This window comes from Phyllostomus hastatus, unplaced genomic scaffold, assembly GCF_019186645.2.
Source record: "Phyllostomus hastatus isolate PE091 unplaced genomic scaffold, TTU_PhHast_1.1 phas_contig_29, whole genome shotgun sequence".
Classification (NCBI taxonomy): Eukaryota; Metazoa; Chordata; class Mammalia; order Chiroptera; family Phyllostomidae; genus Phyllostomus; species Phyllostomus hastatus.
In genome coordinates this window covers 37,387,112-37,401,988 of record NW_025333835.1, presented here as the reverse complement: position 1 = coordinate 37,401,988, position 14,877 = coordinate 37,387,112, and the positions used below count along the sequence as shown (strand labels likewise).

Below are 14,877 nucleotides of genomic sequence, written 5' to 3'. Positions count from 1 at the left end.
AGTGTATGCGTTTTACCAGCAAGCTTCCTGCTGGAACGGCGGTGCCAGTGTCGCATAGGACCATTTCTGTAGCAATTCCAATCCTAACAACATCCCAGCCATGACAGTGGAGTTCAGTTTGACGTGAGGTCATGGTGACTGCCAGCCGCCGTCTGACAACCAGCTATCTTTAGGAGGAAGCTCCCAAACTGTGGTTGGCAGATGGGAGACTCAGCAACACTGTGGTCTTTGGCGACTGTATTTAAAATAAATATATAAATAAAACAGGCAAGGTCCCAGCAGATAGTACATGAAAACTGGGATAATTTGGCAGAGTTTAATAAGTTAACTGTTTTGAGAGTTGCACTTAGAGTTCCGACCAGTGAGGGAAGCAGCTGCGTCCTGCCCCACACTGCCCCAGTCCGGAAGGGAGAGGGAGCCTTCCAGAACTGGCTGCAGAGGGGAGCTGGAGAGGGCCTTCTGAGGAACTGGGCCCATCCATGGAGACACAGCGGGCTTGGGGGGTCCCTGCAAGGAGAGAGCTGGGAGAATAAATGACCAGCCTCACTCTCTATTCAGCTAAGAGATCCTGTGGATGGTCCCCAACAGCCAAACTCAGCTAGAAGCCCATCCAGGCAGCCTGCTAGGGCGGACAGCACAGACAAGGCTGGGAGGCCACTGGGGTGAATGGGAGCTTCCCAGCACAGCAGAGAGCCAAGGAGGGCTGGACCTGCTGCTGCTGCTGCTGCTGCTGCTGCTGCATGACCCGAGCCCCCAAGGCCTCCGGCCCTGACACACACGGGTCCAGCGTGAGGAAGACAGCACTGCCGCCCTGCAGCTTCGACAGGCTTCGCACACACCACTGCCCGAGGAACCAGACGGTGACCCTGCGAGGGTCCAGGAGCTCACAGGAGGGCTGTTATAAGGTGCACTCAAACCAAGACGTCCATCAACACAGCTGTCTACACCGAGGGCATTTCTGGGCTGTGGTGATTCCTTTTCGCTGAGATAAAAACGGGCCCACCTCAAAAAATGGGACTCAGAAAAACAGCAAGCTGTTGCGTGGGATCCATGTAGAAATTCTAATGCTATCAACAGACCAACTGGAAAGGAGTTCAGAAACACGGCACCTATACAGCATTATAAACATATCTTTGTTAGGATCGGTCTATTTATTCAATATAACTCCAGTCCAAAGTCAAGAAAAGAATTATAAAGTATATTTGAAAAAATAAATTCCACAAATATCCATGAGAATTTTGAAAAAAGCCAGAGTATATAAATTGGTTTAAAGATTTTATAGAATTCTTCAAAGCAAAGGCAACAATAGTAAAACAACCTCTGTGGGGAATTGCTCGGATTAGGGCCTTTATCAGAACACGAAGAAGGCAGTGCTGGTGGTGACCCTCACACCTCACCGTGTGCCTGGTCTGCATGCATGGAGGTGGTCCCGGAGATCAGCTGGATTATCATAAACTGAGCCAGAGGGTGACTCCAATCACATGCTTTGTATGTGGTGTCTGCTCTTGGAGTTATTCAGAACAAGTTCTGCCATCAGCTCTCTAGTTAATAATCTGGCCGGTGCTTTTACATCTTTACCAATCAGTACAGACTTCTAGGAATATTTCATTTTCAGCCTCCAAGAACTCCTACACTGTTAGACCTCAGGGCAAATCTCCCGCTGCATGACAGAGAGAAGCCTTGATCTCTGCAGACACCATGCTGATAACATATCGATCATGTCCTCCCAGACGCCTTAGACATGTTCATGCCTCCGGTGGGAAAAAATACTGATATTTCTAGCATTTGACAATTCAGCAGGGTTTCTAAATGTCTGGTAGTCTGGATTTTATTGGGATATTCTTCTAAGGTGAAAGGCAAATTTCTATACTTAAGATAATGCAGCACTCAGCCCTGGCTGGCATGACTCAGTTGGTTGCAGCATCATCCCATAGACCTAAAGGTCATGGGTTCAATTCCCAGTCAGAGCACAAGCCTAGGTTTCAAGTTAGGTCCTCAGGTGGGGTGCATAGGAGAGGCAACAGACCAATGTTTCTCTCTCACATCAATCTTTCTCTTCCTCTCTCTCTCCCTCCCTTCCCCTCTCTCTAAAATCAATAAGCATGTCCTCAAGTGAGGATTAAAAACAAGATGACCTGCCGCTCCTGAAGTGACGGTGCACTTTGCACTGGTGTGCTGATCTAATTCACACATAAAGTAGCCCCAAAGAGCTTCTGTGTGAAAGTCTCTGTGGTTCGATTTTTGAAGCTGCCCTGACATTTAGTCCGGATGACCCAGCTCATCTGCTCAGTGATGCCTGAAGTGATATAGATGCTGTATAGAAACACCGAGAAAACTCAGTGCAGACATCCAGAGCTTTGGAGCAAAGTCATTCCCCCTTTTGCTAAAAACTGTTTTTGTTCTTTGGTTAGTTGGTTGGTGGGTGGGTGGGTTGGTTGGTTGGATGATTGGTTGACCAGTTGGTTGGTTTGCAACTGGTTGCTGATAGAAACTACACACTTGACCAGGAGCTAGCAAGTAACTCTGCTCCCTGAGGTGTCCGTAAGGAACTAAGTGCTAAATGGTCTTCTATGCTCTAAGATGAGGCTTGTGTAGAAGGAATATATCACTGAGTGGAAGTGACCTATTGGAAATCAGCCTTACGTAGGTGGAAAAATCACTAGTAAGATGTATGGAAAGAAGCCCAGACTTGCTCAGCACCTACTTCTACATTTCCCCTCCTACTACAATTGAAATGGATGACCTCATGGGGAATGATTCAATGATGAAGGATAAGTAACATTCAGGTCTAGTGTATAAATAGGTCTGCACAATTTTTAGGCACCAAGCAAAAAATATACTGCCCGAGCAATTAGGCTCCATTCAGGAGTGGCAATAAAAAAATCCATAAACATGAAATGGTTAAGTGGGTTCATTTGCAATATCCCTGGTTACTCAGTCTGTGCGGCATCACTTTGTGTGATGGATATATCCTGATTTGGGGGCAATGGCTAATGGGAACTGGCTGGTCAAGGGCATAGAAATCATGAGTTTGCAAGATTGGTGACAAGGTGGTCTATTAAAAGGCCTGAATACTTATACAACTTTCCACTCACATGAGCCCCTCATTGTTCCTGAGACAATTTATAACATTTCACTGGGCACTGGCTTAGTTGTGCTAGTGAATAAATCATGTGAAGTGTTAGGTTTTGTTTTGGTTCTCCAATAATTGGTTTATTTTGGTGGTGAAACCGACATGACTCTTAAGAACTTAAGACCTTCCTTAGCTGGATTTTACTATTAAAACCACCCTAGCCAAAGCATACTAATTTCTCAAAGACAAGAAATGATTGTTGATCACTATGATCAGAGAGAAGGGGACTAAACAGTAATGGAAAAAATACAATGAAGATTAACTTAGTAAAAAAGAAAAAGAATAGCTACTTTGCATGTAAAATGCTAAATCTCTTATGCTGTAGCAAACAGCCAGCCATAACCCGGGCCTTTGTCCCACTGTGAGCCGGCCTGAGGAGAGGAGGAGGGAGTTAGGAGCGCTGTCCCAAAAGGAAAGAGACAAATTTTTCTTACAGAGAATAAAGCTAGGTAAAACACTGAATTCTCGATAAGGTATTATAAGAAATTATTCTTTGAGTTAATAATTGAATATAAAACTATGAATTTCAGTTCAATTCAAACACGTACTAAGAATCTAGTATTTTCCAGGGTATACACTGGTCAGCTGAATACAAAAATAAATAAAATAATAGTGTCTTTCAGTTTTAAGAGTGTATCGGTAATGTCCAATTATTAAGCAAAGGGATATTAATGAAGGCTTTGATTTAACACGTGCAAGAATGATGGGCAAGTGGTAGAAATGGGAGTTTGGAGAGCAAGCTACTCAGTGTTAACTCATTTTGAATCAACAGTCAGGCATTTTCGGCATTCCAGGTAAAAAGTATGAAAACTTATTTATATCAACCTTTTTTTTCCAGAGTCTTAACCTCTAGTAATATTCATCACGTTATTTACATGTATACTCTTTTTGGTCTTAGATTGTCCTATCCAGTATCCACTAGCTACATGGAACTTAGATGACATTAATTCAAATTAAATTAAAAAGTCATGCCTCAGTCACACTAGCTATACTTTAAGTTTTTTATTGTGTTGTGACCAGAACACTTGCCATGACATATACCCTATTAACAAACTTACTATTACAGGATTGTTGACCACGAGGAGGAGGAAATGAGGAGTAACTAGTCCATGGGCACAAAGGTTCAGTTCAGCAAAAGGAATCAGTCCTAGAGATGTGCAGTGCAACAATGCAAGTGCACAGTGATCCCATGTGATGAGGCGCCTGCTGCGGACCCATAGATGGGGAGCAGGATGACAGCTAACGTGGGTGGTGGCAGTTAGGGGGTGGAAGGAAAAAGGAAAAAGGACGCATGGTCATGGACACCAGTGTGGTGATTGTGGGGGAGGGGAGGAAAGGCGACTAAATGGTAATGGAAAAAATATATAATATAGATTAAACTTAAAAAAGAAAAGGAAAATACCCTTTTCACAGAAACTTTCACTGAGCTATCTTCCTAATTAATGGAATAAGAAGGAACCAGTGAATTTTAAAGGTAATTAAACTTTCTCTTTTGTTTCTCCAATAGGATTATTTTGTTCTACTTAACTGAATGCATTCTATTCTGTTGTAAAATGAATGGCTTACTTTCTCTTCTCTTTCTGGTTGTAAAACAAATGTCTTACTTTCTTCTGTTGGCAAGTGTCTCTTCGCCATTTCTTGCGGAGATCTTCATTCCAAGCTTCTCTTTGCTCCCGTCGAAAGAACAAGGGGGGCTTTGTGTGGGTGTTCTGATTGGATGGCCACACATCTTATTTACCTTTCAAATAGAAAATATTAAAAGAGAGTTAGAAGCGATGCTCCAGTCCTTCATGGGAATGTAACGTTTGCTAGAGTAAAAACAATCACACATTCTTCGTTAGTCCTCTTTGTTAATCTTTAATGCCTATAAGGTTTGTCTATGTTCCACATGGGGGAGTCAAAGTATCTGTGCAAAATGACAACTGAGACAAATGAATGCTATGTACATTTAAATCGTTTGTATGTAAACATGCAAAGTGCATGAATACAAATGCATATGCAAAACCGGTCAGAGAGCTATATTAATAAACTAACCTGCTTGTATAAACTAGACACTTAAACAAGGTGGATATTACTTATGGCTTATATTCACATATATGACTAACCACGTATTTGTCTGACTTTTTAAATGAAAAAAAATGCTGTTGAATATGTGTTCCAATTCTAAATTAGTTCTAAGGGTAGTTTTTTTTTCCCCAAGGTCATTTCTTAGAAATGACTGAATAAGTTTATATGACAATCTGATTTTGTAATAGTTCTATATCTTATTCCTCAATCTGGTTTGATTTTAAGGGTATTATTATAGTCTTTTAAAAATTATTTATCCAAAAGGAAAATTCATTGTATATTTAATAAGATCTTTATCTAATAAAGATCTTTGTATAATTCTCAAAATTGTCGTTGAAAACTTAAGTCATTACTGGGACACATTACCATGTAAAGCATTAAAAAGACTCATGGATATCTTATTCACTTAAAGAGGCAGAGTAGTATAATTGGAAATACATTGCTTGGAAATCAGAAGAGCTTGCTTCTTATCCTAACATTTCCTCCTTAAAGACTAAAATCTTAAATACAGTGCAGGACTTCTTTGAACTCGACTCCCTCATGGGTAAAAGAAAAGTTTTAGAGTAAGTTATATTAAAGATCCTTAACATTCTAAAATCTTTTGCTTTTTCCATGCAATAAACATTAAAATCTTATGCACCAATTCATTTATTTAACCCATATTTACTTTGCTTCTAGTATTGGCAAAGAACATATATTAGATACTATAAGAGACAGAAGATGAGAAACTAAATTTTCTCATCTTACAATTCAGGCAGAAAGAAAAAAAAAGTCCCTCCCAAACATCACTATGCAAGTTGTGTATATCAAAACCCTGGGGCACACCAGGTGTGGCGGAGATCTAGACGCAGGTGGAGTCACTTCTAGGTCAGGGTGATGGGCGAGCAAGGAAATCAGCAAGCACGGCTGTGGGAAAGACCTCTCCGCTGGGAGAAGACTTGAAGCAGCTGTTGGGCCTGAGTATGCTGAGGTTTATTTCAATTCGGCCAAATTGTAAATGCACAAGTGTGTACTGCACCTCTATTCTGTTAGGTGCTAGAGATACAAATCCACGCGAATAAGGTATGACTGGTGTACACAGTTAAGAGCAAGTCAGACAGGTAAAACAGCCATTGGAATACAATGTGACAAGAGCAGCCAAAGAAATACACAGAAATAAGTAACACTGTAACACTTAGGAAATAGATGAACTATTTGGGGGATCAGGAAAGAGCTTCAGAAAGGTGTATCTGTGTCTAAACAGCAGGTTAAAGGATGAATTAGGAGTGTCTCAAGTGGACGAAGCAGAGAGATGATTCGAAGAGAGCAGAAAAGCAAAGAGAGGCACACAACAGGTTAGCATGTTCACATAGAACAAAAGTATATAATGAAAGGAAGTGGTACAAGAGGTAAGCCATTAACATGCTGTAACATGCATGATAACAGTTGTTAACCAGACTTATTTTGGCGATCATTCTGCAATGCATACAAATATCAAAGCATTATGTTGTACACCTGAAACTAATAGAATGCTAGATGTCAATTACATCTCAATTTCTTTAAAGCCATAATATGAGTTGGCTACCAAGCTAAAAAAAATTTTGCATCAGTGAATGGAGAACAAGCAAAAGATTCCAAGCAGGACAGTAGTAGCCTGAGATTTCCACGGGAGGAACACCTTCATGGGAGTAGCGTGCATGGAAGGGGAGCGAAGAAGGCCCTGCAGCAACACACCGGCAAACCGCCAGGCCCGCAGTCGGCGGCAGGAGAGGTGAGAAGGCAGGAGCAGGCGTAAGGGGTGCGCGGAGGAAGAGATGGTTGTCCGGAGACTGACCAGATACATCATGTTGTCAGAACAATGAATGACGATGAACGGCCGTAGAAAATCCTGAGAGGTGAGTGCAAGAAAACATAAGGCTGACACAGAAAATGAATAAAAATGTGGCCTGCCTGGAAAGAAGGGCACGTGAAGGGTAATGGTAACAGAAGATTATGTTCCAGTGGTGGGTGGAAGTAGGATCTCAGAGAGCTGTAAACAGCAGGCTAAGAAGTTTCATTTACACAGGAACAAGTATAAAGGACACATGGAGAAAAACTAGGGGGGTGGGGTGGAAATGGGAGGGAGGTGGGGAGGGCTGGGTGGGTGGGCTGGGATGGGAGAAAAAGATAGAAATTGTACTTGAACAACAATTAAAATAATTTTTTTAAACAAAAGTATAAAATTGAATTTCATTCTGCTTTCAGTTTACATTTTTCTGATCATACATAGGATTGAATACCACTCATATTTTTACTAATCAATCATATGTATTTTCTCTTCCATAAAATACTTTCTCATGTATTTTTATTTTTTATTTTAGGTTATCATTTTCATATTAATTTGTAGCACTTCTTTATATATCTTATCTTCCTCTGGTTTGTAACTTGTGTTTACAATTTCAATAAAGTAGCATTTTAATTTACAAAAAAAAGAAGTTTTATTTATTAGACAGAAGCCTCTGCTAGCTGTTGAATAGAAAAGCAAACACCCGAGCTGGTATTTAGCAAATGAATCTGACAGCATTTTATAAGTTGAACGACAGAGAGAGACCTGTTAAAGGCAGGAAGATTATTAATAGGCCCCTAAAGAAGTCCCCAGGAAAGAAAGTTTTATGCTGAACTGTAGTGGTGGCCCTGTCCATGAAGAGGTGGATTCGTGAGTCCCATGCACAGACAAGAGCAGTGGACCCAAGAGAGCCAGACCCAGAACACCAACACCACCAAATGCTGACGAGGACGTGATGCAGTGGGGACTCGCACTCACTGCTGGTGGGAATGGAAAATGGTGTAGAGCCACTCTGGAGACAGTGTGGCTGTTTCCTCCAAAAAACACAAACACACAAACAAACAGGAAACCCTCTTACCGTATGGCCCAGCACTCCTACTCCTCAGTATTTATAGGAGCTGAAAACTGGTGACCACACAAAAACCTGCACACAGAGGTTTACAGCAGCCTTGGTCATAACTACCAAACCCTGAATGCACCTGAGCTGTCCTTCAGCGGGTGAATGGATACACCATGGCGCATCAAGACAACAGAATATTATCCGGTCATAAAAAGAAATGAATTATCAAGCTGTGAGAAGACATAAAGGAAACTTTAGCCCTGGCTGGCGTAGCTCAGTGGATTGAGCTACATGGGCTGCGAACCAAAGTGTCGGAGGTTCGATTCCCAGTCAGGGCACATGCCTAGGTTGCAGGCCACAGCCCTCAGCAACCACACATTGATGTTTCTCTGTCTCTCTTTCTCCCTCCCTTCCCCTCTCTAAAAATAAACAAATAAAATCTTTAAAAAAATTATAAAAAAATAAATGAAAAAAGAAAACTTTAATACCTATTACTAGGTACAACACGCTAAGCTGAAAAGTCTACATATTGTATTTTGCCAACTATATGACATTCTGAACAAGGCAAAAGTATGGAGATAGTGAAAGGTCAATTGTTGCTAGGGGTTGGGTCAGGGAGAAATGAATAGGCAGCACACAGAGGAATTGTGGGGCAGTGAAACTATTCTGTACGATACTATTATGGGGTATACTCATCATTATACATTTGTCCAAACCCACAGAATGCACACCACCAAAAGTGAACGAGGGGCTGTGAGTGACAATGACATGTCAATGTCAGTTCACCAACCATAACAAGTGTATCACTATGGTAGAGGATATTGCTAATGGCGGAGGGCTATGCAAGTGTGGGAGCAAAGGCTAGATGGGACATCCTTGTACCTTCAGCTCAATTTTGATGTGAATCTAAAATGGCTCTAAAAAAATAAAGTCTATTTTGAAAAAGAAACTCAGCAGGGCTTAGCAAATTACTGAAAGTGAGAAGTTAGGGAAGTGTAAGGCCAAGGTGTTAAAAGGCTCAAAGCGAATGTCTAAGGACTAAAGCTGAAAAGTAGTGATAGTAGACTGTAACTATATTAGCGAGGTGCTAAAATATTCACACAAAAAAGGAGGAAAATATCTGCATTGTCAACAACTTTGAGTAACAAGGACCAAGGGAAGATGTTATAAGCTGATGGTGGAAATGTCAAGGGTATGATTGTTCAGCAAAGCTTCAGGATGTTTGGAAATGAAAGGAGTAAAATGGAAATGCTGCGATCATGGTCCAATGTGACTAGCCCTGGACTCGAGGCAAGTTACCAGACTTCCTTGAATCCCAGTTTTCTCATCCTTGAGGCCTGCGAGAATAAAACCACTTTGCACTTCCGAGTTAGGGGAAAGCTTACCTCCCTGGAACCCTCCCGTGCTGGACCTACGACCCTCTCTCTGCTACTAAACATGGTTCCCAGGACGGTGGATGCAGAGCTGAGAGTACCAGCCCACAAGATCTTTATTTCCTTTACCATCTTGGTGACTTTCTCTTACAAATGCACAAGGAAATGTACAAGCCACAGAGTTATGCACCACCTTTGATTCTACCCAAAGGTGCAAGCATACAGAGCAGATTCCGACAACACAAGTACATTTCAAAGCCCATGCGTTTGTTGACTGGCCATCAGGGGGCTCCACTTCACACCGCACTGCAAGGGACTGGAAAACCATCTGTTCCCAGCACATTAGCCTCGCACCTTAGCTCCCCTGAGGGGAGCCGGCAGATTTGGGTGGCGCATTTTAATAACTAGCACCTTCTTGCTATTGATAAAACCCTCACACTTAACTTTGACAGTTTTTCATCTTTGATTTATACTGCAATTTCCTCCCTTTTCTCCTCCCTGGTCTCAATCGCTCTTCCCTGCAATCAGTCTGACGTGTCTTGGAAAAAGGAACTGTTTTCCTCCCTAATCCTTACCTACTCCTGTTGTAAGTCCCATCTTTGGCTTCCCACTGATTTTCAAGTCACTCTCACCTTGAAGTGACTCTTTCAGTGGCTCCCAACTCCTGTCATTTCTCCCACTCTGATCATGTATTTGTTTCAACAACTTCTCGTCACTTAGCACAAAAAAGGAGAAACTTCTCCTAGAGCCCCTGAGTGTCTCTGTTCACTCGGTGTAATTTAGAACTTCAAATACTGAAAGCATTTCGCCAATAATCTGAAAACACATTGTAAAGAACATTTGTTTATTCTCACTGAATTCCTAGAAGCACAGGCTCCATTTCCTTGGTAATGGTCTTTTTAAATGTGTATTAGTAACTGAAACTGAAAAGAACGAATGTTGAAACGATTGAAAAGCAGCAAATGTGAAGCTCCCACGAGGGTTTATTAAGCAATAAGAGGATGAGGCAAAGGTAGAGTCTACATAACTGTATATGTAGACTATTTTTTTGCAGGCCACAGTTAAAATGCTTAGTGTCAAAATCAGAGGTGATTAAAGGAAATTTCATAAGGAATGACTCTTCGAGTATTCCTGTGGAAAATAATACAGATATTACTACTAAAAATAGGTAAAAGTAAGAGACAGGGTAGTTTTTGTTCAAATGTGTCATGCTCCATTATATTAAAAGCTACTCTTAAACTATCTGAAGGCAATATACTGTTGGCAGATTTTCCAGTTATGACAACAAACAAATTTATTTCCATCCTCTTACCGAGTTCCCTATGATTCTCAAAAATAATTTGCAAAAGACCTGGTTGGTGTCGGGGGTGAAATCTGTAACCAGAAATCAGAATAAGACTAACTTTTCCAGACACAAATGAAACCCACTGTCTTAGCTTTATTCCAACGAGAATTTAGGAAAGCAGATTGGGCCAGATCACAGGTGAGGGGCACTGAAGCGCCAAGTTCAGGAAGTTCACACGTCATTTGGCAGACTATGCGACATACTTAGTCATGATTAGTAAGCAAAGGAGTGGCACTATCAGAGCCGTGTTTTAGGAAGACCCAGTAGACAAAGCGACATTTCCCATGGGTAAGACAAGAGAACATTAAAATGAACTCAAAAAGAACACATGAAATCAGAGGGCAAGAGAAGGGGAAAGCTCTATTGCAGTGGAATGAATGGGATTTGGCTACTGGTTGATTCAGTATAAGAGGTAAGAAAGACAAAGAATTTAAGCTGTTGGCAGTTTTTAATCTGGTAACCAGGGTGAGTAAAGACCCAGTAACTGATATATGGCAGACAGACAGTAGAACAAGTATACTGTTTTGGTTTATCTGGTCCTTAGATCTCATTTAGAGCTTTGATTTGGAGACAATGCTAAAAGTAATTCTGAATGATGGACTGGAGATAAAAAGAATCTCCAATAGAATGATCTGCATAAAGCCAATAATTATAGCCCTGAAAATGAAGGAAGTTACAACATGTACACAGGATAAAAAGATCAGAAAGAGAATCTTTCAGAGGCAGGAGAAGAACTCAGATAATACAAAAAGAAAAGGAGGAAAAAGAAGGAAGACAAGAAGGAAGGAATAAAGGAAGAAAAAACAAAGAAAGAAGGGAGGGAGGGAGGGGAGGAGGATTTTAGACTAAAGCAACTGGAAGTCGTATGAATATAGAAGATATTTGAAGACCGAAACAGAAAAATATCTTTCCTAAGACTGCATGTAGGCAGTGGCAGAACTTATTTACTTTTGAATCAATACTCTCTTCTTTTAGGCTTATCAGTGGTCTGACCATGCATATACTCATATTTATTGCGAGGGACTCACATTAGGTAATACCTGGTCCCTAAGTGTCCGACATGAATAGAATAACTTGGGTTGAAAATGATCCAGATATAGACAATAGAACCCCATTTTCCTTATGGACGTGGGGGTGGACGAGAGCAAACGCGGCGGGTATTGCCTTCAGGATTCCAGGGAACCAGCGGAGGTGGGGAGGAAATAAAGACAGGGATGCTGGACACCTTCATTTCTGACCTGGTTTTAGGAGGAAAATCAGAATAGCTGACTTATGAAGACACTTCTCCTGTGGTACACATCCCTCAAGTTCTAATTTCATGAGGTAGCAATGCAAGATTTTCCTCTTTTCTACAAAATCCAGGTAACATAGTAAAAAAGCATATTTGGTGACTTTCTCATCTACTAGCTATCACAACAAAATAATTTAGTCTGATCAAACACCTGAGTAACAGAATTGGAGAAACAAAGTTATATCAGGTTTCATTTTAAATTTTACAATCAAGTTATGTTATATATTCTTGAATGTATGAATCCTTAATGTTTTCTCAAAAATATTAATTTTCAATATAAAAATGCTACTGATTTGTAGTCGCACCCGAATCCATGGTTCAAATTAAAACCTTTCTAATCCACATAAATATTTAAAGCTGAATATTAAAATACTTAGGAATGAGTGATATGTTGGTATCACAAATATCCTTTAAAAGTTGTTACAATTTTTAAGATTTTATTTATTTTTACACAGGGTGGGGGAGAAAGAGAGAGGGAAACATCCATGTGTGGTTACCTCTCATGTGCCCCCCACTGCGGACCCGGCCTGCACCCCAAGCATGTGCCCTGGTTTGGGAATTGAACTTGTGGCCCTTTGGTTTGCAGGCTGGCGCTGAATCCACTGAGCCACACCAGCCAGGGCCCAAATTTTCATATCACACTCTTCAGTGCTTTTCATTTGGGAAGCAATTGATAAATATTAGCTTTAGTGATGGTATTAACTGCCTGTTGACTCCCTGTGATGGCTAATTTTATATGTCACCTCGATGGGTCTCAAGGTGTCCAGATGACACATTATTTCTGCATGTGCCAGGGAAGGTGCGTCCAGATCGGATGAGCACTGGAACCAGTAGACTCAGCAGACTGTGAGTGGCCGTCATCTGATCCACTGAAGGCCGGAATAGAAGAAAAGATGGAAGAAAGAAGAATTCTTGCCTTCACCCCCGCACCCTCCCCACAGCTTAAACTGGAACATGTCATCTCATCCTCTCCTGCTCTCAAAACGGAGATCCCCACCACCACCACCCCGGGTTCTCGGGCCTTTGAAATCACACTGAATTACACGGCTGGCAATCTGGAGTCTCCAGCTTGCAAAGAGCAGACTGTGGGACTGCTCAGCCTCCATAGTCATGTGAACCGACTCCTCATAATCAATATCTTTATATGCCGATGTCAATGCAGATATATTGATGATATATCTCTTATTAGTTCTGTTGCTCAGGAGAACACTGACAAATACGATGCCCAAATCAGGCATGTTGTTAACATCATAAATAGTCTTTTCTGTAGCTTAATTCTACTTTGATACACGAATTAAAGGACTATAATTATATTAATAAAACGAGAAAGTAGATATGAAAAACTCATAAAAATTATTAAAATCCTGTTATTTTCCTTTATATTAGCAAGTACATTAATCTTCATCGTATGACATTGTGTTTTGACTAAAAAAATATGTTTCTTTTAATCCTATGGATACATATCATAGTGTCCCCCTATATCATAATAAAAACTAAACCTTTGAATCAAGTAGATTCTGCCCAAAATGTGATCTTAGTATGTTTTTCAATATAATACAACATATACTTCAATGAAATTATAAAAACATTCTGAATGAATATGGATAAACTTTTAAAGAAATGAATTAAACAAAAAATAATATTAATTGAACAAAAATAATATCATGAAATCATGTGATCAAAGATGAAATCCAGCAAAATTGAACTTTAAAGAGCTATTATAAGATATATTCTATTTTCTTTTTTAAATTTTTGCATTTATTGATTTTAAAGAGAGAGAGGAAGGGAGGGAGGAATGGAAGGTAGGGGAGGTGGAGAAAGAGAGAGAGAGACATCGATTCTGTTGTTCCATGCATCCATGTATTCATTGTCTGCTTCTTATATGTGCCTGGCCAGGGATGGAACCCACAACGTTGGTATATCAGGATGATGCTCAAACTAACTGAGCTCTGGCCAGGCCAGGAGAAATATATTCTATTTTCCTAAAAATTTCCATTAGTGAGCCAGATGCTCCCCCATCCAAAGTTACTTTTGGTGAGAAAAATCAGTGTCATAATCAGTAGAATTCTGGCATAATGATAGTATATTATTATAAAAGCTTTTGCTACATTTGTATTAAGGAAGGCGATAAAAATAAGTGATTTCAGAATATCATACCCTAAAACTATGGAGCAACCACCACTGAAAAAGAGGCCAGCTACTTACAAGTTCAAGGCACAAATAATTCTGTAGTCAACCACAGAAAAAATATAAAAGTTATAACCAGAACAGCACTTTTAAAACACTAGTATGTTCTTGTGTTGCAACAAGGAATATAGTACGTTGTAAATTATTAAGGCTGTGTGAAGCACTGCCTTTAAATATAAGTTACCCATAGGAGAATTCTAAATTTGTACAAGGTGCCCAGTTCCTGGGGAAAAAAGCAAATAAAAGAAAGTTAAAGTTGAATAAGGGAGAAAACACCTACTGTTTCCACCTTGCAAGGGCTAGAGATAAGGGCTGTTTACTCTATAGTTAGCAAAGAGTAATAAGACTCTTTTTATAAAATTGATTTTAGAGGTAAGGGAGAGAAAAAAAAAAGCATTTATTTGTTGCCCTGGCCGGTATGGCTCAGTGGATTGAGTGCCGGCCTGCAAACCAAAGGGTCACTGGTTCCATTCCCAATCAGGGCTCATGCCTGGGTTGCAGGCCAGGTCCCCAATAGGGGGCTTGCGAGAGTGCAACCACACATTGATGTTTCTCTCCCTTTCTTTCTCCCTCCTTTCCTCTCTCTCTAAAAATAAATGAAATCTTAAAAAAGAAAA

At 40.5% G+C, this 14,877-nt stretch overlaps 1 protein-coding gene across 4 annotated transcripts in view; it reads right to left on the bottom strand.

Moving 5' to 3' along the window:
- Nucleotides 1-14,877, bottom strand: part of GPC5 (glypican 5) — a 1,174,820-nt gene that overhangs the window by 907,948 nt on the left and 251,995 nt on the right. For all 4 annotated transcript variants that reach the window (XM_045839276.1, XM_045839278.1, XM_045839277.1 and 1 more), the window contains exon 4: nt 4,738-4,871. In XM_045839276.1, the coding sequence (XP_045695232.1) occupies nt 4,738-4,871 (134 nt within the window). The remainder of the gene's footprint in view (nt 1-4,737; nt 4,872-14,877) is intronic.